The 20,689-nt window shown below is 40.9% G+C and overlaps 1 protein-coding gene across 3 annotated transcripts in view; it reads right to left on the bottom strand.

The window, feature by feature from the left end:
- Nucleotides 1-20,689, bottom strand: part of mbtps1 (membrane-bound transcription factor peptidase, site 1) — a 125,725-nt gene that overhangs the window by 34,424 nt on the left and 70,612 nt on the right. For all 3 annotated transcript variants that reach the window (XM_072279408.1, XM_072279410.1, XM_072279409.1), the window contains exons 11-13: nucleotides 9,707-9,868; nucleotides 6,178-6,322; nucleotides 4,143-4,331 (exon numbers count right to left, since the gene is read on the bottom strand). In XM_072279408.1, the coding sequence (XP_072135509.1) occupies nucleotides 4,143-4,331; nucleotides 6,178-6,322; nucleotides 9,707-9,868 (496 nt within the window). The remainder of the gene's footprint in view (nucleotides 1-4,142; nucleotides 4,332-6,177; nucleotides 6,323-9,706; nucleotides 9,869-20,689) is intronic.

Below are 20,689 nucleotides of genomic sequence, written 5' to 3'. Positions count from 1 at the left end.
CCTGCATGAACCATGAGATCCGTAATCTGTTGAAGGCCAGATCAGAGGCATTTAAATCTGGTAACCAAGAAAGTTACAAGAGGTCCAGGTATGATCTCCAGAAAGTCATCTCAAGGGCAAAGTTGCTCACAGTTGTGGCAGGGCTTAAATACTATCACCTCTTATAAAGTTAAATCAAGTAACATATGTGACAACAGGACTTTGCTCCCAGATGAGGACAATGCCTTCTATACTTGCTTTGTCAAAACATGGAGGAACCATCACGAATTCCCACAGCACTCGATAATCCTATGATATCAGTCTCTGAGGCTGAAATACGAGCAGCCTTCAGGAGCATGAGCCCATGGAAAGGATCTAGCCTAGACAGGGCACCTGGTCAAGTACTTCAGAACCATGCTGACCAACTGGCTTGAATGTTCACTGAGATCTTTAACACCTCGCTTTGGCAGTCTGATAAACCAACCTGCTTCAAGCAGACTTCACTTATTCTAGTGCCCATTGACTATCATCCAGTAACACTTACATCCACAGTGAAGAAGTGTTTTGAGAGGTTGGTGATGAAACACATCAACTCCTGCCTGAGGCGCGACTTGGATCTGCTCCAATTTTTCTACTGGAGCAAAAGGTCCGCAGCAGATGCTATCTCACTGGTTCTTCACTCAACCCAGAAACATCTCGACAGCAAAGATGCATACATCAGGATGCTCTTTATCAACTACAGCTCAGCATTCAGTACCATGATCCTCTGAAAAATAATCAATAAACATCAAGACCTTGGTCTCAATACCTCTTTGTGCAATTGCATCCTCGATTTCCTCACTTGTCGTCTCCAGTCAGTTTGGATTAGCAACACCTCCAGAATCTCCATCAGCTCAGTTGCACCAAAAAGCTATGTGCTTCACCCCTTGCTCTGCTCACTGTACACTCATGACTGTGACTAAGCACAGTTCCAAAGCCATATTCAAGTTTGCTGATGACAGCACTGTCGTAGGCTGAATCAAAGGTGGTGACACATCAGTAAATTAGAGGGAGATTGAAAATCTGCTGAGTGGTGCCACAGCAACAACCTCTTACTCAATGTCAGCAAGACCAAGGAGCTGATTATTGACTTCAGGAGGAGGAAACCAGAGGTCCATGAGCGAGTCCTCATTGGAGAGTCAGAGGTGGAGAGGTCAGCAACTTTAAATTCCTCTGTGTTATTACTTCAGAGGATCTGTCCTTGGCCCAGCACACAAGTCCAGTGACAAAGAAAGCACATCAGCGCCTCTACTTTGATAGGAGCTTGTGGAGATTCAGTATGATATCTAAAACCTTGACAAGCTTCTATAGAGATGTGTAGTAGAGAATACATTGACTGCCTGCATCACAATGTCCTTGAACAGGACTTCCTACATAAAGTAGTGGATATGGCCCAGTCCATCATGGGTAAAGCCATCCCCACCATTAAACACATCTACATGAAGTGCTGCTGCAGGGAAGCAGCCTCCATCATCAGGGACCCCCCACCACCATCCAGGTCATATTCTCTTCTTGTTGCTGCCATCAGGAAGGTGGTACAGGAGCCTCAGGACTCACACTATCAGGTTCAGGAACACTTATTATCCCTCAACTATTAGGCTCTTGGACCAAAAGGGATAACTTTACTGAACTTCACTTGCCCCATCATTGAAAGGCTCCCACAACCAATGGACTCCTTTCAAGGACTCTTCATCTCATGTTCTTGATATTTATTGCTTATCTATATATTATTATTCTTTTTTGATATTTTATTTTCAGTTTGTCATCTTTGGCACACTGGTTAAACGCCCAAATTAGTGTAGTCTTTCACTGATTTTGTTACGGTTATTATTCTACACTGGATGTATTGAGTATGCCCGCAAGAAAATGAATTTCGGGGTTGTCTACCGTGAAATACATATACTTTTCAAAGTAAATTCATTATCACTTTGAAATGTAATAGGTGTTTCCTCTATCAACCTGTAGGTGATAAGTTCCAGACACCAATCACTCTCAGGATAACCAAAAGTTTCTCAACTACTTTCTAATCCTTGGTTATCAGTTTACATTTATGCATTTTGATTACTGACCCTGTTACTACAGGAAATGGGTCTCCTTTCTATTTATTTTTATGCTTAGTTTTATAGACTTCAATAAGCTTCTTATAGGCCACTTCAGTTCCAACAAAAATTCTAACTTAACTATTTTTTCCTTTGTAGTTACAATTTTATAATTCCAGCAATTTTTGTACATTTCTGTAACCCCTCCATACAAACACTTCTTTCATGTAATGCAGCAACCAGAACTTCACGACATATTCAAGTTGTGGTCCAACTACAATTACGTACATTTCTAGTGTTAGCTTCCTGTTCTTATAAGTTCTGCGTCAGTTAATGAAGGATAGCATCCCTGTACCGTTTAAGCCTACTTTATTGACCCATCTATAACCCACTTTATTCACACATACCACTAGCTACTTCAGTCAACCAACATAAATCCCATGGTCTTCACAACACTCACACTTAGACTACGTCCACACTACGCTGGATAATATTGAAAACGCCGGTTTCAAATAAAAATGACAGGCGTCCACACTAAGCGTTTTTCAAAATATCTCCGTCCACATTAGACGGATATTTGGGCGAATTTCCTCCTACTGGGCATGCACAGGACACACAGAAAACAAGCGAAGAGGAAATGGTATACTTGGTGCGCGTTTGTCCAGTTACAGAGTAGAAAAACTTTAAAGGAATTGCTCTTGGCTCTCGCGCAGGAGGACTTAAAACTAAAAAAAAACAAATACTGGAGTGTATGGAGGCAACCGACAGGAGTTCACGGACAGTATGACCGGCTGACGACGAACATTGAAAAACTGACTAACTCTGTTGCATTACTAAAGCACCTTGTTAAATGTATAAAACATGTCTGCATCAGCGTTATCTTGTATTTCCATACAATGTTACATTAGGCTGTTACACATCTATTGTCAGAGAAGTACTTGCATAAATAGGTAAACCACCTTCATACAAGCAAGGACAGAAAACCGAGCAAACTGAGTATACTTACTTATTCAGTAAGCTATGGGTCAAAGTATTTGGTGAGTACATTTCTAACTCTTCTGGCTTCAGACTCGTTGCCGTCTGTTCTGAAATTGTTAGGTTATGCGGGGTGTTGCATTCAAGAAAACAACGAAATGCCGCGCTGCGGCCAACTGTTCCGGCACGTCATGACAGCGTTTTCAAATAGTCAAAAAAGCTCACTTTACAATTTAACTCTCATGCCATTCACACTGACTGCGCGTTATAACAGCCGTTCGGCAGTGCTTGCGCAGTACCAAGCTGAAGCAGAAAAGGCATTGTTGTTGTGGTGTTGTCATGACAGCGTTTTTAAACCTCTCCATTTAGCCCGTACACACGACAGATATTAGGCGTTTTCAGATTTATTCACTCTGGAGATCATTTCTGAAAATCTCTGTTTTCAGGGGATGAAAACGCCGCTTTAGTGTGGACGGAGGGTCAAAACGAAGGGAAAAAGCTTTGTTTTCAAAATTATCCGGCGTAGTGTGGACGTAGCCTTATTGTATGTCATTTTGATGTACTTGGCAAACACCCAATTCCCAGAAACTCACAAATAGTTAACACCTCCCAGCTCTGCACCTACTACCTGTTTTGTATCAGCAGATGTTAGAACAGTATAACCTCTTAAAACTGACTCACTTTCCATAAGTAAGAACTCAAATAAAAGCGCAACATCTTCAAAATGTGGAGATCAGATTTTTCAGGCTCTTTTTTTTAAAAAAGGGACTAAACCATATTAAAGCAGGAAAATCATAACTTTTGTTCTTTGCAACTTCAGATTTGGTGCTAACATTGGTCATAGCACAGAGATGCCTGAAGTACTATACATAAAGTCTGGTATCTAAGCAGCACAGGAGATAGCTATTGACATTAGTCTTAAGATATTCCCCTCATATTGCAGAACTTACTCAAGAATAGTTTTTACTGTGTCTATACACCTAACGCTTATTGCTGATTCAGACTGTACCAGTCAGTTTTGACAGTTAAAATACATGACATTAGATACCCAAAATTCAACGCTACTATTTTATAGCAGACAACCACCAAGAAAAATACAGATGCACTTACATCATTTTCAGCTGGTGAGGCAACTGTTACCATCACATGACCCTGAGCAATGCCTTCCCATGACGCAGCTTTCTTTGCGACAGATATAGATATAGCTAAGAATCCAGACCAAGGCCAGAGGACTTGAGAATAGGAAAAAGCGACTTCTATATGGTCTCCATTCTGGGGCAGATATGGCTGCCATATGGGCTAGAAAAGAAAGGTACATTTAAAACTCTTTATATGATGCAGCAAATCAAATTGGATAAATATTGGCTGCTACAATTGTGGGGAGTATGGCAGAAAGACAAGTCCCATTATCCACTCAGTACTTCTCGCTGAATAAAGCTGTGAATAGCCTCGTCTTTGGCGCTCATTAATTGAGCCCCAATTGCTCCTTTTACTTGTAATTGCCCAGAACCATTTAAGACTAGATGTAACAGGAATACACAGCTTTGATCTCATTTGTTGATTGCTGGGTCGCTCAACAGTCCATTAGATGCTTCTTGGCACACACAGCCTTCTATCACAATTTCGCCAAGTCAATAGTTAATTTTTTTTTTAAGGTGTGCTTGGTACTGCTCCCACGTCCTTTCTTGCTTCACATTGAATCAGGTCTTGATGGTAACAATGAATACTAGTATCAGTGTCAGTGAAACAAAGCCTTTTATTTGGTATTTTACTTTGCAAGACAATCAGCCCTTTGAAGGAATTTAGGCACACGAATTATATATTGCTCAAATAAACTGGATTCCAGTAATATCCATATTATTGCCAAGTACTAGACTCCCAATTCATTATGCACACCATTTAAAGAAATGTAATCAAATCTAACGAAAGTACTTCAGTAAGAGAAAATAAAAGAAAATTGCATATGGAAAATGATGCCTCATACGCCAAGGTGCTGCTTATTGACTTCATGTTGGTGTTTAATACGATTATCCCTTAGAAGCTGCTCCGTTGCAGTATCTCCAACTCCATCACGGTGATCAGCGGAACCCCTGAGGGCTGTGTGCTCAATCCACCACTGTTGAAGGATGACTGTACTGCTAGATGCAGCTCACACTGAGCTAGTTCACTGATGACACAACACTGGTTGGTCTCATCAACAACAATGATTAGATGGTGTACAGAGAGGAAGTAGAGTGGCTTGTAAAATTGTGCAAGCACAACAACTTAAGTCTCAATGTGGACAAAACTAAAAAGATGATTGTGAACTTTAGGAAGGTGTAGTCTGACCACTCCTTACTGCACTTGAAAGGCTCCTGTGTGGAGATTGTCGGGAGCACCAAGTTTTGGGAGTGTACATAACCAACGATCTCACCCGGTTCCTCAATACTACCTCTTTAGTCAAGAAGAAGCAACAGTGTCTCCATTTCCTACGGAGACTGAGGCAAGTGATGCTCTCCCTCCCACCATTCTAACCAATTTCTTACAGGAGCGCTACCGTACAGGAGAATCCTAACCAGCTGCATCACCATCTGGCACAGGAATTACAGTCTATCTGATCACAAGACTTCTACAAAGGATTGCAAGGACTGCTGGCACAGTTATCAGGATCGCTCTTCCACCCAGCTAGGATATTTATCAGGAAGTGCACTTAGCATTGGTCAAGGATCCCTCTCATAATCTCTTTGACCCCTACCATCAGGCAGGAGGTGCCACAGCATTAGGACAAGGACTGTTAAGATGAAAACAGCTTCTTCCACCACCACTGTGGCATAAGACTACTGAATTCCCTGTAAACACCTGGGTCTCTTCACTAATGAAGCACCATTAGCATTATACTGTTTACTTTCTAATTTGAGCTAGTGACACACCTTATGCTAAATGTCAATATTAAGGAATATGTTTTACTATTTGTTAATTTATTTATGTTAATATTACTTTATGTGTTGTGCGTGAGCTGTAACATTCAAGCACCAAAAAATAAAATACGGATGCACCTTGGTCCTGAGGAACGTTGTTTCATTTGCTGTATACACGTCTAGGGCTGAATGACAATAAATTTGAATTTAAAATATATTACAAATTTCATAATTTCAATCATGCTTACCTTGTCAATAATCCGACCAGTGACCCCCATACCATTTAAGATGGTTACATTGATGACAGTTGGCATCCCTCCACAATAGATTGGCTGGGAACAGTAGGGCCACATGTACGGACATTCAGTCAGATCAATGTAGCTTGGACTTAAGCTGTAAGAAAAGTGTTGACTGTTAAAACAATAATTAATTTTTAACAACAGCACAGCTGGATCCAATGAAATTCAGCCCACAAAAAAATTGTAGTTCGATTTTCAGTCTGTTGATAAGCAAATAGCTGGACCCTAAATAACTGTTGCTGGCTTCTTTAGCATCAAGGATGCAAATATTTCAAAGGAGACTACTAACTGCATAGTGATTTTTTAAAAATGATAATAAAGATTATTTTCATTCTTTCAACAGCATAATAAATAACAATGTTTGCCATTTGTAAAGCACTCAATGCAAGAATCCAAGCCAAACAGGTAGTAGAATTTACTTCTGATAAAGTAGCAAGTCATTGAACTACAGTGGAGCCTGTAGAGTTTTCTCTATTTCTGCATAAATATGACTTAAAAATGTGATCAGATCTTCATGCAAGTGCTAGATGAAGAGAACCCAATAAAATAAATAACAAACAGCATTTATTTATTGAGGAAAACAATCCAATGTTACATGTATTTGTTAGAAAAAGTATGTGAACCTCTGGGATAATGCCTTCTAAAAAAAGCTATTTGGAGTCAGGTGTTTCAATCAATGAGATGAGGTTAGTTTGAAGGTGTGGGTTGTAGAGATGCCCTGCCCTATAAAAAAAACAAAGTCAGGTTACTGATAGAGCCTGCTCTTCTCAAGAAAGATCTGTTTACACACACCATGCCTCGATCAAAACAACTTTCAAGAAGAAGAATTGTAGAGATGCTGGAAAAGACTACAAAAGCATTTCTAAAGACCTGAGTGTTCATCAGTCCACGGTAAGAGAAACTGTCTACAAATGGAGGAAAGTCAGTCTTGACTATTACTATTTCCCCCTAGGAATTAGCATCTTGCAAAGATCACACCAAGAGTACAACATGGAATGCTGAACATGATGAAAAAGAACCAAGGGGAACAGCAAAAGACCTGCAGAAATCTCTAAAACCTGCTAAGGTCTCTGTTCAAGTGTCCACTATAAGAAAAACACTGAACAAGAATGAAAGGACACCATGGAGGAATCCAATGCTTTCCTAAAAATAAAATCGCTGCACGTCTCAAGTTTGCAAAAGACCACCTGGATGACCTACAACGTTTCTGGGTCAATGCTTTGTGGACAAATCAGACAAAAGTTAGAACTTTTTGACAGAAATGCACATTGCTATGTTTGGAGGGAAAAGGGCACTGCACACCAACACCAAAACTACAACAGTGAAGAATGGTGGAAGGAGCATTATGGTTTGGGGCTCCTTTGCTGCCTTAGGGCCTAGACAACTTGCAATTGTTGAGGGAACAATGAAGTCAAAATTGTATCAAGACATTTTACAGGAGAATGCCAGGGTAGCACTCCATCACCTGAAGCTTAATAGAAGTTGGATAATGCAACAAAACAATGACCCGAAAGACAACAGTAAATCAACAACAGAATGGTTTAAAAAGAAGAAAATCCTTGTTTTGGAATGGCCGAGTCAAGTCCAGATCTTAATCCTGTAGAAATGTTGTGGAAGGACCTGAAGCAAACAGTTCATGCAAGGAAGCCCACCAACAACCCTGAAATGAAGCAGTTTTATAAGGAGGAATGGCCTACAATTCCTCCAAGCCAATGTGCAGGACTGATCAACAGTTACCAGAAATGTTTGGTTGAAGTTATTGCTGAACAAGGGGATCATAATAGTTACTGAAAGGTTCACATACCTTTTCCAACAAATACATGTAAAATTGGATCATTTTTCTCAATAAATAAATGAACAAGTATAATGTTTTTTGTTTATCTAGTTTTAGGACGTGAAGATCTGATCACATTTTAGGTCATACTTATGCAGAAATAGAGAAAATTCTACAGGGTTCACAAACTTTCTAGCCACTGTATGTAAACAGCTCACTGTTTTCCCAGGTACCTGTAAAAAAATGGCAAAAGGATTGGAGCGCTGAAGTTAAAATTAAGATGCAATTGATTCATGGGAAAGATTAGCACGAAAAGAAAACGGCATCTAAATGCTGGCCTCTACTGCCTAGCGATTCAGAAAGGAAAGGCTTCACCTATCACATTCCATAAAAAATAGAGGTAAGTCTAATTTTCAGAAACAATTTTGCAAATACTGTCAGAAAAAATGTCAGGCTCCTGGCTCAATTTGCCCTCCCTCAGCTAATCAGTACTTCTCAATGTAGAATGCTGCAAAGCACAGAAAACAGTCATACATACTTCAAATAGGAGGGTTCAATGTTCACCACAGAAAATTATTTAGTAATACTAAAACTATTGACTGAACCTATCATTTCACAGACTGGGACTACAACAGGTGGCAAGAGAATAAATGGCAACTTATGATAAAGAATTTGCCCTCAAAATTCTCCAAATTAATCTACTGCAGATGGCTCTGTGTCAAACAAGATCTGAGTAAGCACTGCTTATAGAACTAAGACCACCAAGAACTGTTTCAAATAATGCAATTCTGACAAATGGGTCTTCAATGTGAAACATCAGCTCTTTCGCAATCCGAAATATCAACTATCCATTTCCATCCAAAGATGCTCCCTGACCTCAGGTTCCTCTAGTACAAAGGTTCCTAGCCTTTTTTATGCTACAGACTCCAATCATTAACTGAGCCAGTTAGGAACCCCTGTTCTAGTAGATTGTTTGTTGCTCCAGGTTCAAGCACCTGCAGTCTCATGACTCTTATCTTAGTCGGATCACCAGCCAAAACCCTGGAAGTTCCACTCCAATGCCACCATGGAAGTACCTTGGTCCCCATGTTCCCAGTTCAAGGAAACAGAAGGCAAACAATAAATGTTGATCTTTCCAGCAATACCCAAGTCTCTATGTGAAAAAATGTATTTGTTGGAATGAAAAGTAAAACCAATATTAAGAAATTGTCAAATCTGAAAGGCTATTGATAAGTATTTTAATAAAAGGATAGAAATAGGCCATCATGCTGAGGTAGCTGTCAACAGTCTTAACTGGTGATTAAAGGTTTAAGGTATGCCCAGTGTGAACCACACTAACAAGGATACAATGGTTGTAAAGATGACCTGCAAAGATCTTGAGCTTCTGGGGAGGGACTGAAGTTATCCAAGCTCCAATATTTAAGCAGCCTGATGGCGCAGAAGCAATATGACATAATTGGAAAACATTTGTTGACAACTGTATTCAAAGCAATTTTAACAAAGCTGCATCAGTGGAGGATGATGATACCTGCATAAAGAACAGTCAAGATATCCAAGGTAGAGCTGCAAGTGTTCAAAAATCAGTCACAACACAGAATCAAAACTAGTAACAACAGAAACAAAGTTGTTTGTTTGGGAAGATGGGCATGACAAGATGATGGTGTGGGAAAAGTATGAATTATCCTTATTCACTTCAGGACTCACCTGGCTTGAGGCTTATAGATTTTGAGAATTTGGTATGCCTTCAGTAGATCCAGTTTGCCATGTCCCTGTTCAAACATGTTGACCCCTGGTAGTCTGCGAGCAGATGCTATTAATGCTTGTTTCATACTGGCAGGATTTACCATCTCACGGTGTTGTACAGTGCTGGCAAAAGTCAGAGCAAGTTCAATCAGAACAAGTTTAAAGAAGGAATTCCAGTTTATCGCGCAAAACTTCTATAGACAGTGGAATTTCTCAGTTAAACCTGGAAAATTTAAAATACAGATTTCCAACAAAAGCTGCTTTACCCTTTTAAAAACCTATGGAAACATCTTATCAAAGAGATCAAAATCACAGCAGTTTGAAAGATCCCAACACTTTTGTTTGAACAAGGTAATTCAACCAAATGTTTAGTGTCAAAAGTTTTTTTTATAAAATCTTGCTGTATATTCTCACATACAAGCAGCTACAAGATTTCTTGCGAAGTTTCTATAATAGACACTAGATCAGAGGTCATGGTCAACAGCAGATTACAATGTTTTATTTCTGCACAAAGAATCACTAGAAAGGAGCAGAAAACATATTTGACCATCAGAAACCATACATGCAAAACTCATTCAAGAACATTTAGACCAACAACTAATTAAGGCTGGAAATAATAGATCAATAATGCTGGTAGATAACCAACAGGTTATCCAAAACTTTTTGTTTGAAACCACACCTGATAATTTAATCACTTGCTATGGGAAAAATTTAGATGAAATTTCCTTTGGAGACTCCCAAGTCTTGGATCAGCTCCAACTTAAACCATTTGCTATGTGGTTAACAAATAAACCAAGTAAAACGTGAATCAAATCCAGCAACTGTGTCTTGTACCTCTAACTGCCCACTAGTTTAAATCCTGGTGTAAAGTAATTTGCAAGAGTACAGTAAATATTAGCACAAAGTTTTATTTGATCAATCCACATTGTGCCCTTTCCAAACATCTTTCCATATTGCAAAACTTCAAACTTGATTTTAAAAGAATTAATGATGAATTCAGGAACTAATAACTAACCAGAGTGATATAAAATGGATGTCCTAATTTTCCATATTAGTGACTTGTGGAATGCAAGTTCGCTTTCCCAGAGTTCGTGATAACATATATAAAGCAGTAAAGAAAAGGCTAGGGTAAAAAGGTCCAGAAATAGTGCAGCTAAATTATACAAGGAAATAAACATGGCATGTGCAGAACCAGCTATGGCAGAGGTACAGATTCAGATGATACACCTTTCTTCATAGGGGTAATCAAAGAAAAAGGCACACATGACAAGTTAAGTCCTAGTGGAGCATGGCAGTGCATAAGTTAATGCTGCTGTCTCGTAGCTTCAGCAGCCAAGGTTTAATTAAGATTTTCAGTGCACTCTGAGGTGCCTGAACGTTCTCCCATGACTGTTTGGGTTACTTAAAAGTGCCTTGCTGATAATTTAGCTAATTTAAAGTATCACCAGAACAGACAAGTACGAAAAGAATCAAAGGTGAGTTGAAAGCCTTGTGTGAGAGAACTAATCATAGACCTATAAGGAAATGAGGATTGGGAGGAATGGGAGTGCTCAGCAGGAAGCCAGTATGGACCCACTGGCCAAATGGTTTCTTCCTGTATCGTAAGAAAGTAAATAAGTTGGCTGAAAAGATGGAAGTTCTGTGCCATATTGTCTATGGTGGACGAAAAAAAAGGTTGCCTCATCCAATGTTTTCCAGCTCTTGGCTGATGAGCTTTTTGGTTAAGACAAAGTGCTTGATAAAATTCTTCTGCAGCGCCCAAGTGCCTCTGTCACCATACCCCTTAGAAGGCACATCTTTTAGCTCTCTTACATACTGGGAAGTTAAAGAATCACTCTAATCTTAACCAATGCCTTAAACCCATGCCATTTAGGGGCTGACCGCTGTTTTGTACAGCAAGTTCCTTCCTATTCATTCCTTTCTACAGTACTTTACAGATCACCAAACATTTCTCATTTGTAATGAAGAAAAGCAAGAACCAATTACATTAGTTCCCGAGTTGGAGGAGTAGGCCATACAGCCCTTTAGTTTAGTCCAACATTGATCAAGATCATGGCCCATCTCCCCCTCAAAATAATTTTTATGCTCTATCCCCATATTGCTTGATTCCCTTAATGCCCAATTTACTGGGCTGTGTTTTGAATGGATACAATGACTGCACTTCCCAACCTTCCAGTTGAGGGGACTGCATTTAAATGAAAAATATTCCTCTTCATTGAGGTCCTAACCAACCTACCTTCTTTCTTTCTCTTCAGTTGTCCATCGAAATCCAATGACAGCATCCACTCTTTTAACGGTGAGATCTTTGATGACTATACAGTCCTATCCTGGACCCAGTGGGACATGTATATGTAGTAGTGGTGGCAACCATGGCTGCATTTCTCCTGGCTCTCTTCTGATGTTCTTTCCATCTCCAGAATACGAACCCCGTCCCTACACAGCTGTCGCCAAGTGGTACAGTCAGCAGCAACATCCTCCAGGTCCTCGGGTCTGATCTTGCACTTCCTTAAAGCATTCTTCATCTGATCCTTATAGCACTTCTTCGGCCCTCTAGTTGAGCATCGACCGTGATGTAGCTGGCCGTATAACACTCTGCAGGGTAGCCGTCATGGGGGCATCCTTATCACATGCCCCAGCCACTGCAGCTGACACTGGGTGATCACGGCCTCAATACTCCTGCAGTTGGTCTTTACAAGTATTTCAGTGTGAGGCACCCGCTCACGCCAGGTAATTCCCAGGATGTGCTGGAGGCAGCTTATGTGGAAGTGCTCCAAGGACTTGATGTGACAGCTGTAGGTTACCCAAGCTTCACAGCTATAAAGGAGAGTGGTGACACAGACTGCTTGGTATACGGCGACCTTTGTGGCAAGACAAAGGCTCCTGTTCTGAAAGACTCTACGCCGAAGTCTCCCAAAGGCAGCTAATGCCTGTTTAATACGGCTCTGGATGTAGTTGTCAATGCCACTATCCTCTTGAGAGAATGCTCCCCAGATATTTGAAAGATGGCACTTCTGACAGCTTTTCATCACCAACAGTGAAGGCAGGTAGAGTGGGTGGGACACTGGTACTCCATTGGCAAACCACTTCTGTCTTGGTGGTATTGACAGTCAGCCCCATCCTGCTGTACACTCTCACCGCCACAGCAAGGGCAGTCTGAAGATCCTCTGGAGTATGGGCCACAAAAGCACAGTCATCTGCATACTGCAGCTCCAGAACCCGCTCTCTACGGAGTTTGGTGGTTGCGTGAAGCCTCCTGATGTCAAAGAGGTTGCTATCTAATCTGACGTCCACTACCACACTGCTGCTGTCTTCAATCTTGTTGTGGAGAAGCTTGGTAACACACAAGAGGAAGATGTTAAAAAGCACTGACGCTAGTACACACCCCTGCCTCACCCCTGTGCGTACAAGGAAGGGCTCGGACTTTTGTCCTCCTATGGTCACCCAAGCAGTCATCCCATCGTGGAATTGGCACAGGATGTTAACAGATTTATTGGGACAGCCAAACCTAAGGAGGACATCCCATAAGAGCTCTCTTTGCACAGTGTCAAATACTTTGGAGAGGTTAATAAAGGCCAGAAACAGTTCCTGATGTTGCACTTTTCCTGAAGCTGCCGGGCTGTAAAGATCATGTCGATCATGCTCCTGTTCTTCCTAAATCCACACTGCGATTCAGGCAGCATTGACTCGGTGATGTTGCTGATGAGTCTCTGAGGCATCACCTTAGCCAGGACCTTTCCAGCAACAGAAAGGAGTGATATGCCCCTACTATTGCCGCATATGGCCTTGTCACCCTTGTTCTTATAAATGGCAACGATGTTTGCATTTCTCCATTACTGTGGGATGTTCTCATCAGTCCAGGCCTTGGTGATGTACTGGCAGAGGGTGCGCATACACATGTATCCTCCGTTCTTCAGTAACTCAGCAGGGATATTGTCAGTGCCAGGGGACTTGTTGTTCTTAAGGGAATGGACAGCTGATAGAACCTACCACCTATTCCCAATCTGTGCCTTGGTCTGAGACTCCTCAGTAAGGGGAGAACATCTTTTCTGCAACTAGCTTGACTACCTTTTAAAAATTCCAAGTTTTAACTGAATGTCTTTTCATTCTTCTAAATTTTACAAGTCCAGCATGTCCAGTCTACTTACTTTCCTCATTGAACAAATCATCGCCACTTGAAAAGTGAAGAATCTTTGTTGCATTTTTTCTTTGGCAATTACAGCCTTTCTTCAGTAAGGAGACCAAACATTTACACAATGAATCAGATGTATTACACCAAGGTCCTATACATTGCACTGCAATTAATTCCTCTTTGAACAGAGCCCAATAAACGACTTGCCTTCAATTGATGCTTTCAGTGCATTAGCACACATGGGTTTCTTTGAACATCAGAATGGCTCAATCATTCACAACACAACAAATACCCTGCTCTTCTGTTGTGTGCAACAAAGCAAATGACCTCACATTTTCCACACTATGCTCTGCAAACCATGTTCTCATCCATCCACTCAGCTCCTCCAAATCCAATGGAACCAAAGTCAGTCCCAACCAATTTGGTATTACCCTATTTCCTAGTTTACTGATTTTTTATCTGCCCAAATCAAACTGACACCGACATTGCTCAATGCTGTTCTTTCCAAGCTATTCTGTTCATGATGCATGACAACTTCTATACCAATGACATTTGGTCAAAATATGTAGATAAGCCTACAAGAGGAGAGGCTGTACTTGTTCTGATATCGGAAAATGAACCTGGTCAGGTATCAGGTCTCTCAGTGGGAGGGCATTCTGGAGATAGTGATCACAATTCTATCTCCTTTACCATAGCATTGGAGGGGGATAGGAACAGATGAGTTAGGGAAACGTTTAATTGGAAATATGAGGCTATCAGGCAGGAACTTGGAAGCATAAATTGGGAACAGCTGTTCTCAGGGAAATATATGGCAGTAATATGGCAAATGTCAGGGCATATTTGCATGGGGTTCTGCACAGGTATGTTCCAATGAGACAAGGAAACGATAGGAGGGTACAGGAACCATGGTGCACAAAGGCAATTGAAAATCTAGTCCAGAAGAAAAGAAAAGCTTATGAAAGGTTCAAAAATCTAGGTAATGATAGAGATCTAGAAAATTATAAGCATAGGAGAAAGGAGCTTAAGAATGAAATCAGGAGAGCCAGAAGAGGCCATGAGAAGGCCTTGGCGAGCAGGATTAAGGAAAACACTAAGGCATTCTACAAGTATGTGAAGAGCAAGAGGATACGATTGGAAACATAAATTGGAAACAGATGTTCTCAGGGAAACATACGGAAGAAATGTGGCATTTGTTCAGGGGATATTTGCGCGGGGTTCTGAGCAGATACGTTCCAATGAGACATGGAAAGGATGGTAAGGTACAAGATCCGTGGTGTACAAAGGCTGCTGTAAATCTAGTCAAGAAGAAAAGAAGAGCGTATGAAAGGTTCAAAAAATCTAGGCGATGATAGAGATCTAGAAAATTATAAGGCTAGCAAGAAGAAGCTTAAGAATGAAATTAGGAGAGCCAGAAGGGGCCATGAGAAGGCCTTGGCAGACAGGATTAAGGAAAACCCCAAGGCATTCTACAAGTATGTGAAGAGCAAGAGGATAAGACGTGAGAGAATAGGACCAATCAAGTGTGACAGTGGAAAAGTGTGTATGGAACCGGAGGAAATAGCGGAGGTACTTAATGAATACCTTGCTTCAGTATTCACTACAGAAAAGGAACTTGGCGATTGTAGGGATGACTTGCAGTGGACTGAAAAGCTTGAATATGTAGGATATTAAGGAATAGGATGTGCTGGAGCTTTCGGAAAGCATCAATTTGGATAAGTCACTGGGACTGGACAGGATATACCCCAGGCTGCTGTGGGAAGCGAGGTAGGAGATTGCTGAGCCTCTGGCAATGATCGTTGCATCATCAATGAGGAAGGGAGAGGTTCCAGAGGATTGGAGGGTTGTGGATGTTGTTCCCTTATTCGAGAAAGGGAGTAGGGATAGCCCAGGAAATTACAGGCCAGTGAGTCTTACTTCAGTGGTTGCTGAGTTGATGGAGAAGATCCTGAGAGGCAGGATTTATGAATATTTGGAAAGGCATAATATGATTAGGAATAGTCAAGCATGACTTTGTCAAAGGCAGTTCGTGCCTTATGAGCCTGACTGAATTTTTTTTTGAGGATGTGACTTAACACATCGATGAAGGTAGAGCAGAAGATGTAGCGTATATGGATTTTAGCAAGACATTTGATAAGGTTACCCCATGCAAGGCTTATTGAGAAAGTAAGGAGGCATAGGATCCAATGGGACACTGCTTTGTGGATCCAGAACTGGCTTGCTCACAGAAGGCAAAGTATGGTTGTAGACAGGTCATATTCTGTTCTGGGACCCTTACTCTTCGTGATTTTTATAAATAACCTGGATGAGGAAGTGGAAGGATGGATTAGTAAGTTTGCTGATGACACAAAGGTTGGGGGTGTTGTGGATAGTGTGGAGGGCTGTCAGAGGTTACAATGGGACATTGATAGGATGCAAAACTGGGCTGAGAAGTGGCACATGGAGTTCAACCCAGCTAAGTGTGAAGTGGTTCATTTTGGTAGGTCAAATATGATGGCAGAATGTAGTATTAATGGTAAGACTCTTGGCAGTGTGGAGGATCACAGGGATCTTGGGGTCCGAGTCCATAGGACGCTCAAAGCAGCTGCGCAGGGTGACTCTGTGGTTAAGAAGGCGTACGGTGTATTGGCCTTCACCAATCGTGGCATTGAATTTAGGAGCCGAGAGGTAATGTTGCAGCTCGATAGGACACTGGTCAGACCCCACTTGAGAGTACTGTGCTCAGTTCTGGTCGCCTCACTACAGGAAGGATGTGGAAACCATAGAAAGGGTGCAGAGGAGATTTACAAGGGTGTTGCCTGGATTGGGGAGCATACCTTATGAAAACAGGTTGAGTGAACTCGGCCTTTTCTCCTTGGAGTGACGGGGGATGAGAGGTGACCTGATTGAGGTGTATAAGATGATGAGGGCTGAAATGGCTGCCACAAAAGGGCACAGGCTTAAGGTGCTGGGGAGTAGGTACAGAGGAGATGTTAGGGGTAAGTTTGTTTGTTTGTTTTTTTACGCAGAGAGTGATAAGTGTGTGGAATGGGTTGCCGGCAATGGTGCTGGAGGTGGATACGATAGGGTTTTTTTTAAAAGAGAGTTTAGGATAGGTACATGGAGCTTAGAAAGATAGAGGGCTACGGGTAACCATAGTAATTTCAAAGGTAGGGACACATTCGGCACAACTTTGTGGGCCGAAGAGCCTGTATTGTGGTGTAGGTTTTCTATGTTTCTATGATAGCCATGGTTCCGTAAGACAGAATCTCTGATGTTCCTTTGGTACAGCAATCATGCTCTGAGGTCTTCAGTTTTATTTTTCAGAAACTGTACATTTGCCACTCCACTCTGGAGTGGAGGTCTAAAGCCTCTGCCTTCATTCTTACTTGCAGCTCAGCATGCTTCCCTCACTTTCTTTTTCTTAAAGGGAAACTGCACTTGCGACCTGAGTCTGCAATCTGGGATTGGGTTCCAGTATCAATAGATTTTTTTAAAATGTCTTACTGAAGTATCCACAGCCATGACTGTGGATTTCAACTGTAGTAGTCCTGATAATTCCCACTGGAGCTACACAAGTTGTTCCTTATTGGCACCATCTTAGAACAGTACCCATCTGCATAGATATAATTTCCTAGCAAGTCATGCTGCAAAAGACAACTCGCAAAATAACTTGCTTTTTTCTATTTCAAATTGGTGTTTAGGATCATGTACATTCAACTAGAAAGATAGTCTCAAAATTTCACTATTCCAAATAAAAGCAGTCGAACATAACCAATTCTTCCTTCACTTCTCCAGCCATGACAAAAAATTCTTATAGAATCAAATTAATTCTAAGATTTTGTTGCACCTTTTTTCGATGAAAAGAGAAAATAACAGTCCAGATAATACTTTTCCACAACATTTCATATAACTAAAGGAGGAGGAGAAGATGGCAGTGCAACGCAGCTGGCAGCGGCCACTCCGGTGAATGATATCTATTATTTGTCCTGATTTGATGGAGACAGACATGAGAGCACAGAGGAACATCTGGTGAAACTTCTGAAATGCCTGTTTCGCTGCCATTGCTACTGTGTGATCCAGAATCTCCGGAGAAGGCCCCGAGTCTTCGGCTTTGCTTGTTGCTCAGCGGCTGGGGTGGGGTCAAAGCACTTGGCAGAGGTGGTGCTCGGTGTTGGAGGACTGGTCGGAGGCTCGAAGTTTTCAGACGGACTCGAGTCGGCTGCGGTCGGGTGCTTCCAATGCATCGGCAAGTTTGTGGTGCTTGGAGGCAGGGAGAGTTTCTCCCTTCCACCGTCTGCATGAGGTGACGGAGCTATCGGGACTTGAGACTTTTTTTTTACCGCGTCCATGGTCTGCTCTTGATCAAATTACGGTATTGCTTTGCACTGTTGTAACTATATGTTATAATTATGTGGTTTTGTCAGTTTTAGTCTTGGTTTGTCCTGTGTTTCTGTGATATCTTTCTGGAGGAACATTGTATCATTTTTTAATGCATGAATTTCTAATCTAATCTAAAATGAACTCGAGTTATCTTCCAGACCTTAATTACTCACACTGAAATAACATCGCTGCCAACAAACCTGCATGACAGTTACTCCATAAGCTTAAGCACATCCAGGTAATTTAGATAAACCATGATATGCATTGAAAAATACTGATGTTGGAAAGAAATATCATACACATCTGTGAACCTGATCACATGAAAAGCCCAGATGCCTCAAATTCAAGGATATTGAACTACCCTGGCAAATATTTCCCTAAGGCAGTTTTTACAAGATATTTAATGGCTTTCACAAAACAGATTACAGCATGAATCCTAGCCAAACACGGAGAATATAACTACCGACCATTAACTTTTTGATTTACTGCATACCAATTTGTTTGGTTATACAGTCTGAAGCTATACACACACACACACAGTTTTGATTGACTGCACAATTCTATTTAACCGATGTACCAGGTACTTGACTTGCCTTAATTCTGGTTGACAAGTGGCCATTCAATTTCAGCATATTCCACAGCAAAGAAAAGATTCCATACCAAAGCCATGAATCTACAACCAGTACATTTAAACTGAACCGACTGTCAGGGGTTTTGGTTGGATAACTCAACGTGCTTCACCTTCTCAGGGAAAACTTGATCTTAAAAGTAGAAAGTGGGACATTCTTAATTGGTCCCTTTGATTTCCACCACTCCTAACAAGGTTGTTACGTCAAGAGATACAAAACAGTCACACTACATGCTGTGTATACTTTTGCCAAGTTGCCCATTTCATATTTGTTGGCATGATCTCAAACCCTGCTTCCGGGAAGAAGCCTACAGCAGTCTGGAGCGGGGTGGGATTGTTTTCTGTACAGACTTGGGAATGAGCCTCACCATCCACATTTTGGCTCAGTTGCTTCAACATTTATGTGGTATTCAATTATGTGACACTGAACAAATGACATGCAATAAAAATGCAAACATATTTTTCATTGCTTAATTGTAAAATAGATCTGTAGTTCTTATTTATTCACAAGGTTTTATCCATCAGCATAGATTCAATTCATCACCCTCACTTACCTCTTCAGATATTTACTTGCCTCAGAATTCCAACATTCTTAATTTAACCAATTTTTGCTCAATGGAATCAAATGTTAATGGAGTTTAGAAACCAGTGGCAACACATTATTTCTCCTATATAGTAGGCAGCAATTATCAAGTGTGAATACTCTTCCTGTACAGTACTGCTAGAGATTTGATAATGTCTTGCCACGCTTTTTTTAAAAATGAAAATATCAATGTCATGGGAAAATTTATTATATTATATTCACAACATTTCCTCAAACCCTGCACCAGCAAACTCCTCCTCTATTTCAACATTAAGTCAGCCCACTTGTCCAGTGTTCTTTTTCAAGTTTTCATGCTGCCTGATGGGAAGTGGTAGAAACTGCATATTTCAGCCGATTAACGGAATGAATGAAGTCCTCGCAGATATGAGCCAAGACACTGTACTGATTGGAAACTCAGATTGTACACTACAATGGGTACATACAGATTTGTATTTAATATTTCTTATCCCCCCTATTTTTCAACAGCTAAGGTATAGCATCCACTTATCCCCCAATCAGCATCATATGAAGCAGGCAGCGAATGGTTGTACGAGCACAGTGTAGATCACAAGTGCTGGTTACGTGACCACTGATGCCAAGCAGATAATCTCTGAAAAGTATTGATAATGGCTGGAGTCACTGTCTTGTAAAGACACTGCCCAATGGCATTGGCAAACCATTTCTGTGGAAAAATTTGCCAAGAACAATCACAGCCATGGATAGAAAAGATGGAAGTCTATGATTTCCCACTTCATATGACATAGAACATACTGACTATGATCTTCAGAAAGCAAAGATGTCATTTATATTCATTTTTTCCACTGCAGGTGGTGAATCTCTGGAATTTTCCACGATGGAATTATGGAGGACTAGATCATTAAGGATATATAAATTTTAGAAATATTAGGGATTAGGGGGCTATAGGGAAAATGGACAAAAGAAGTTAAGTTTAGGACAGACCGATACTGAGTGGCAGAGCAATCTTAAGGGACTTGCTGCCGCTCCTGTTTTTTTAATGTACTAAGGCAAAAGGGGAAACACCTGTAATCACCTTGCAAGCCAATGTTTTGTCTAACTGAATACCCATAATGCATAAAGGTTGCTAGGTTAAACTAACTAAAGATAATTTGAACTATTTTTTAAAATGGAATTTTAGACTAACTGGGTTATTCTATTTACTCAATATGAAGTTTGCAAGAGCCAATTCCAAAACTTCCTCGAAAATCTTAATAGCTGCTTAAAACT

The sequence above is a fragment of the Mobula birostris genome, chromosome 15, assembly GCF_030028105.1.
Source record: "Mobula birostris isolate sMobBir1 chromosome 15, sMobBir1.hap1, whole genome shotgun sequence".
Classification (NCBI taxonomy): domain Eukaryota; kingdom Metazoa; phylum Chordata; class Chondrichthyes; order Myliobatiformes; family Myliobatidae; genus Mobula; species Mobula birostris.
This window is presented reverse-complemented; position numbering and strand designations above follow the sequence as displayed.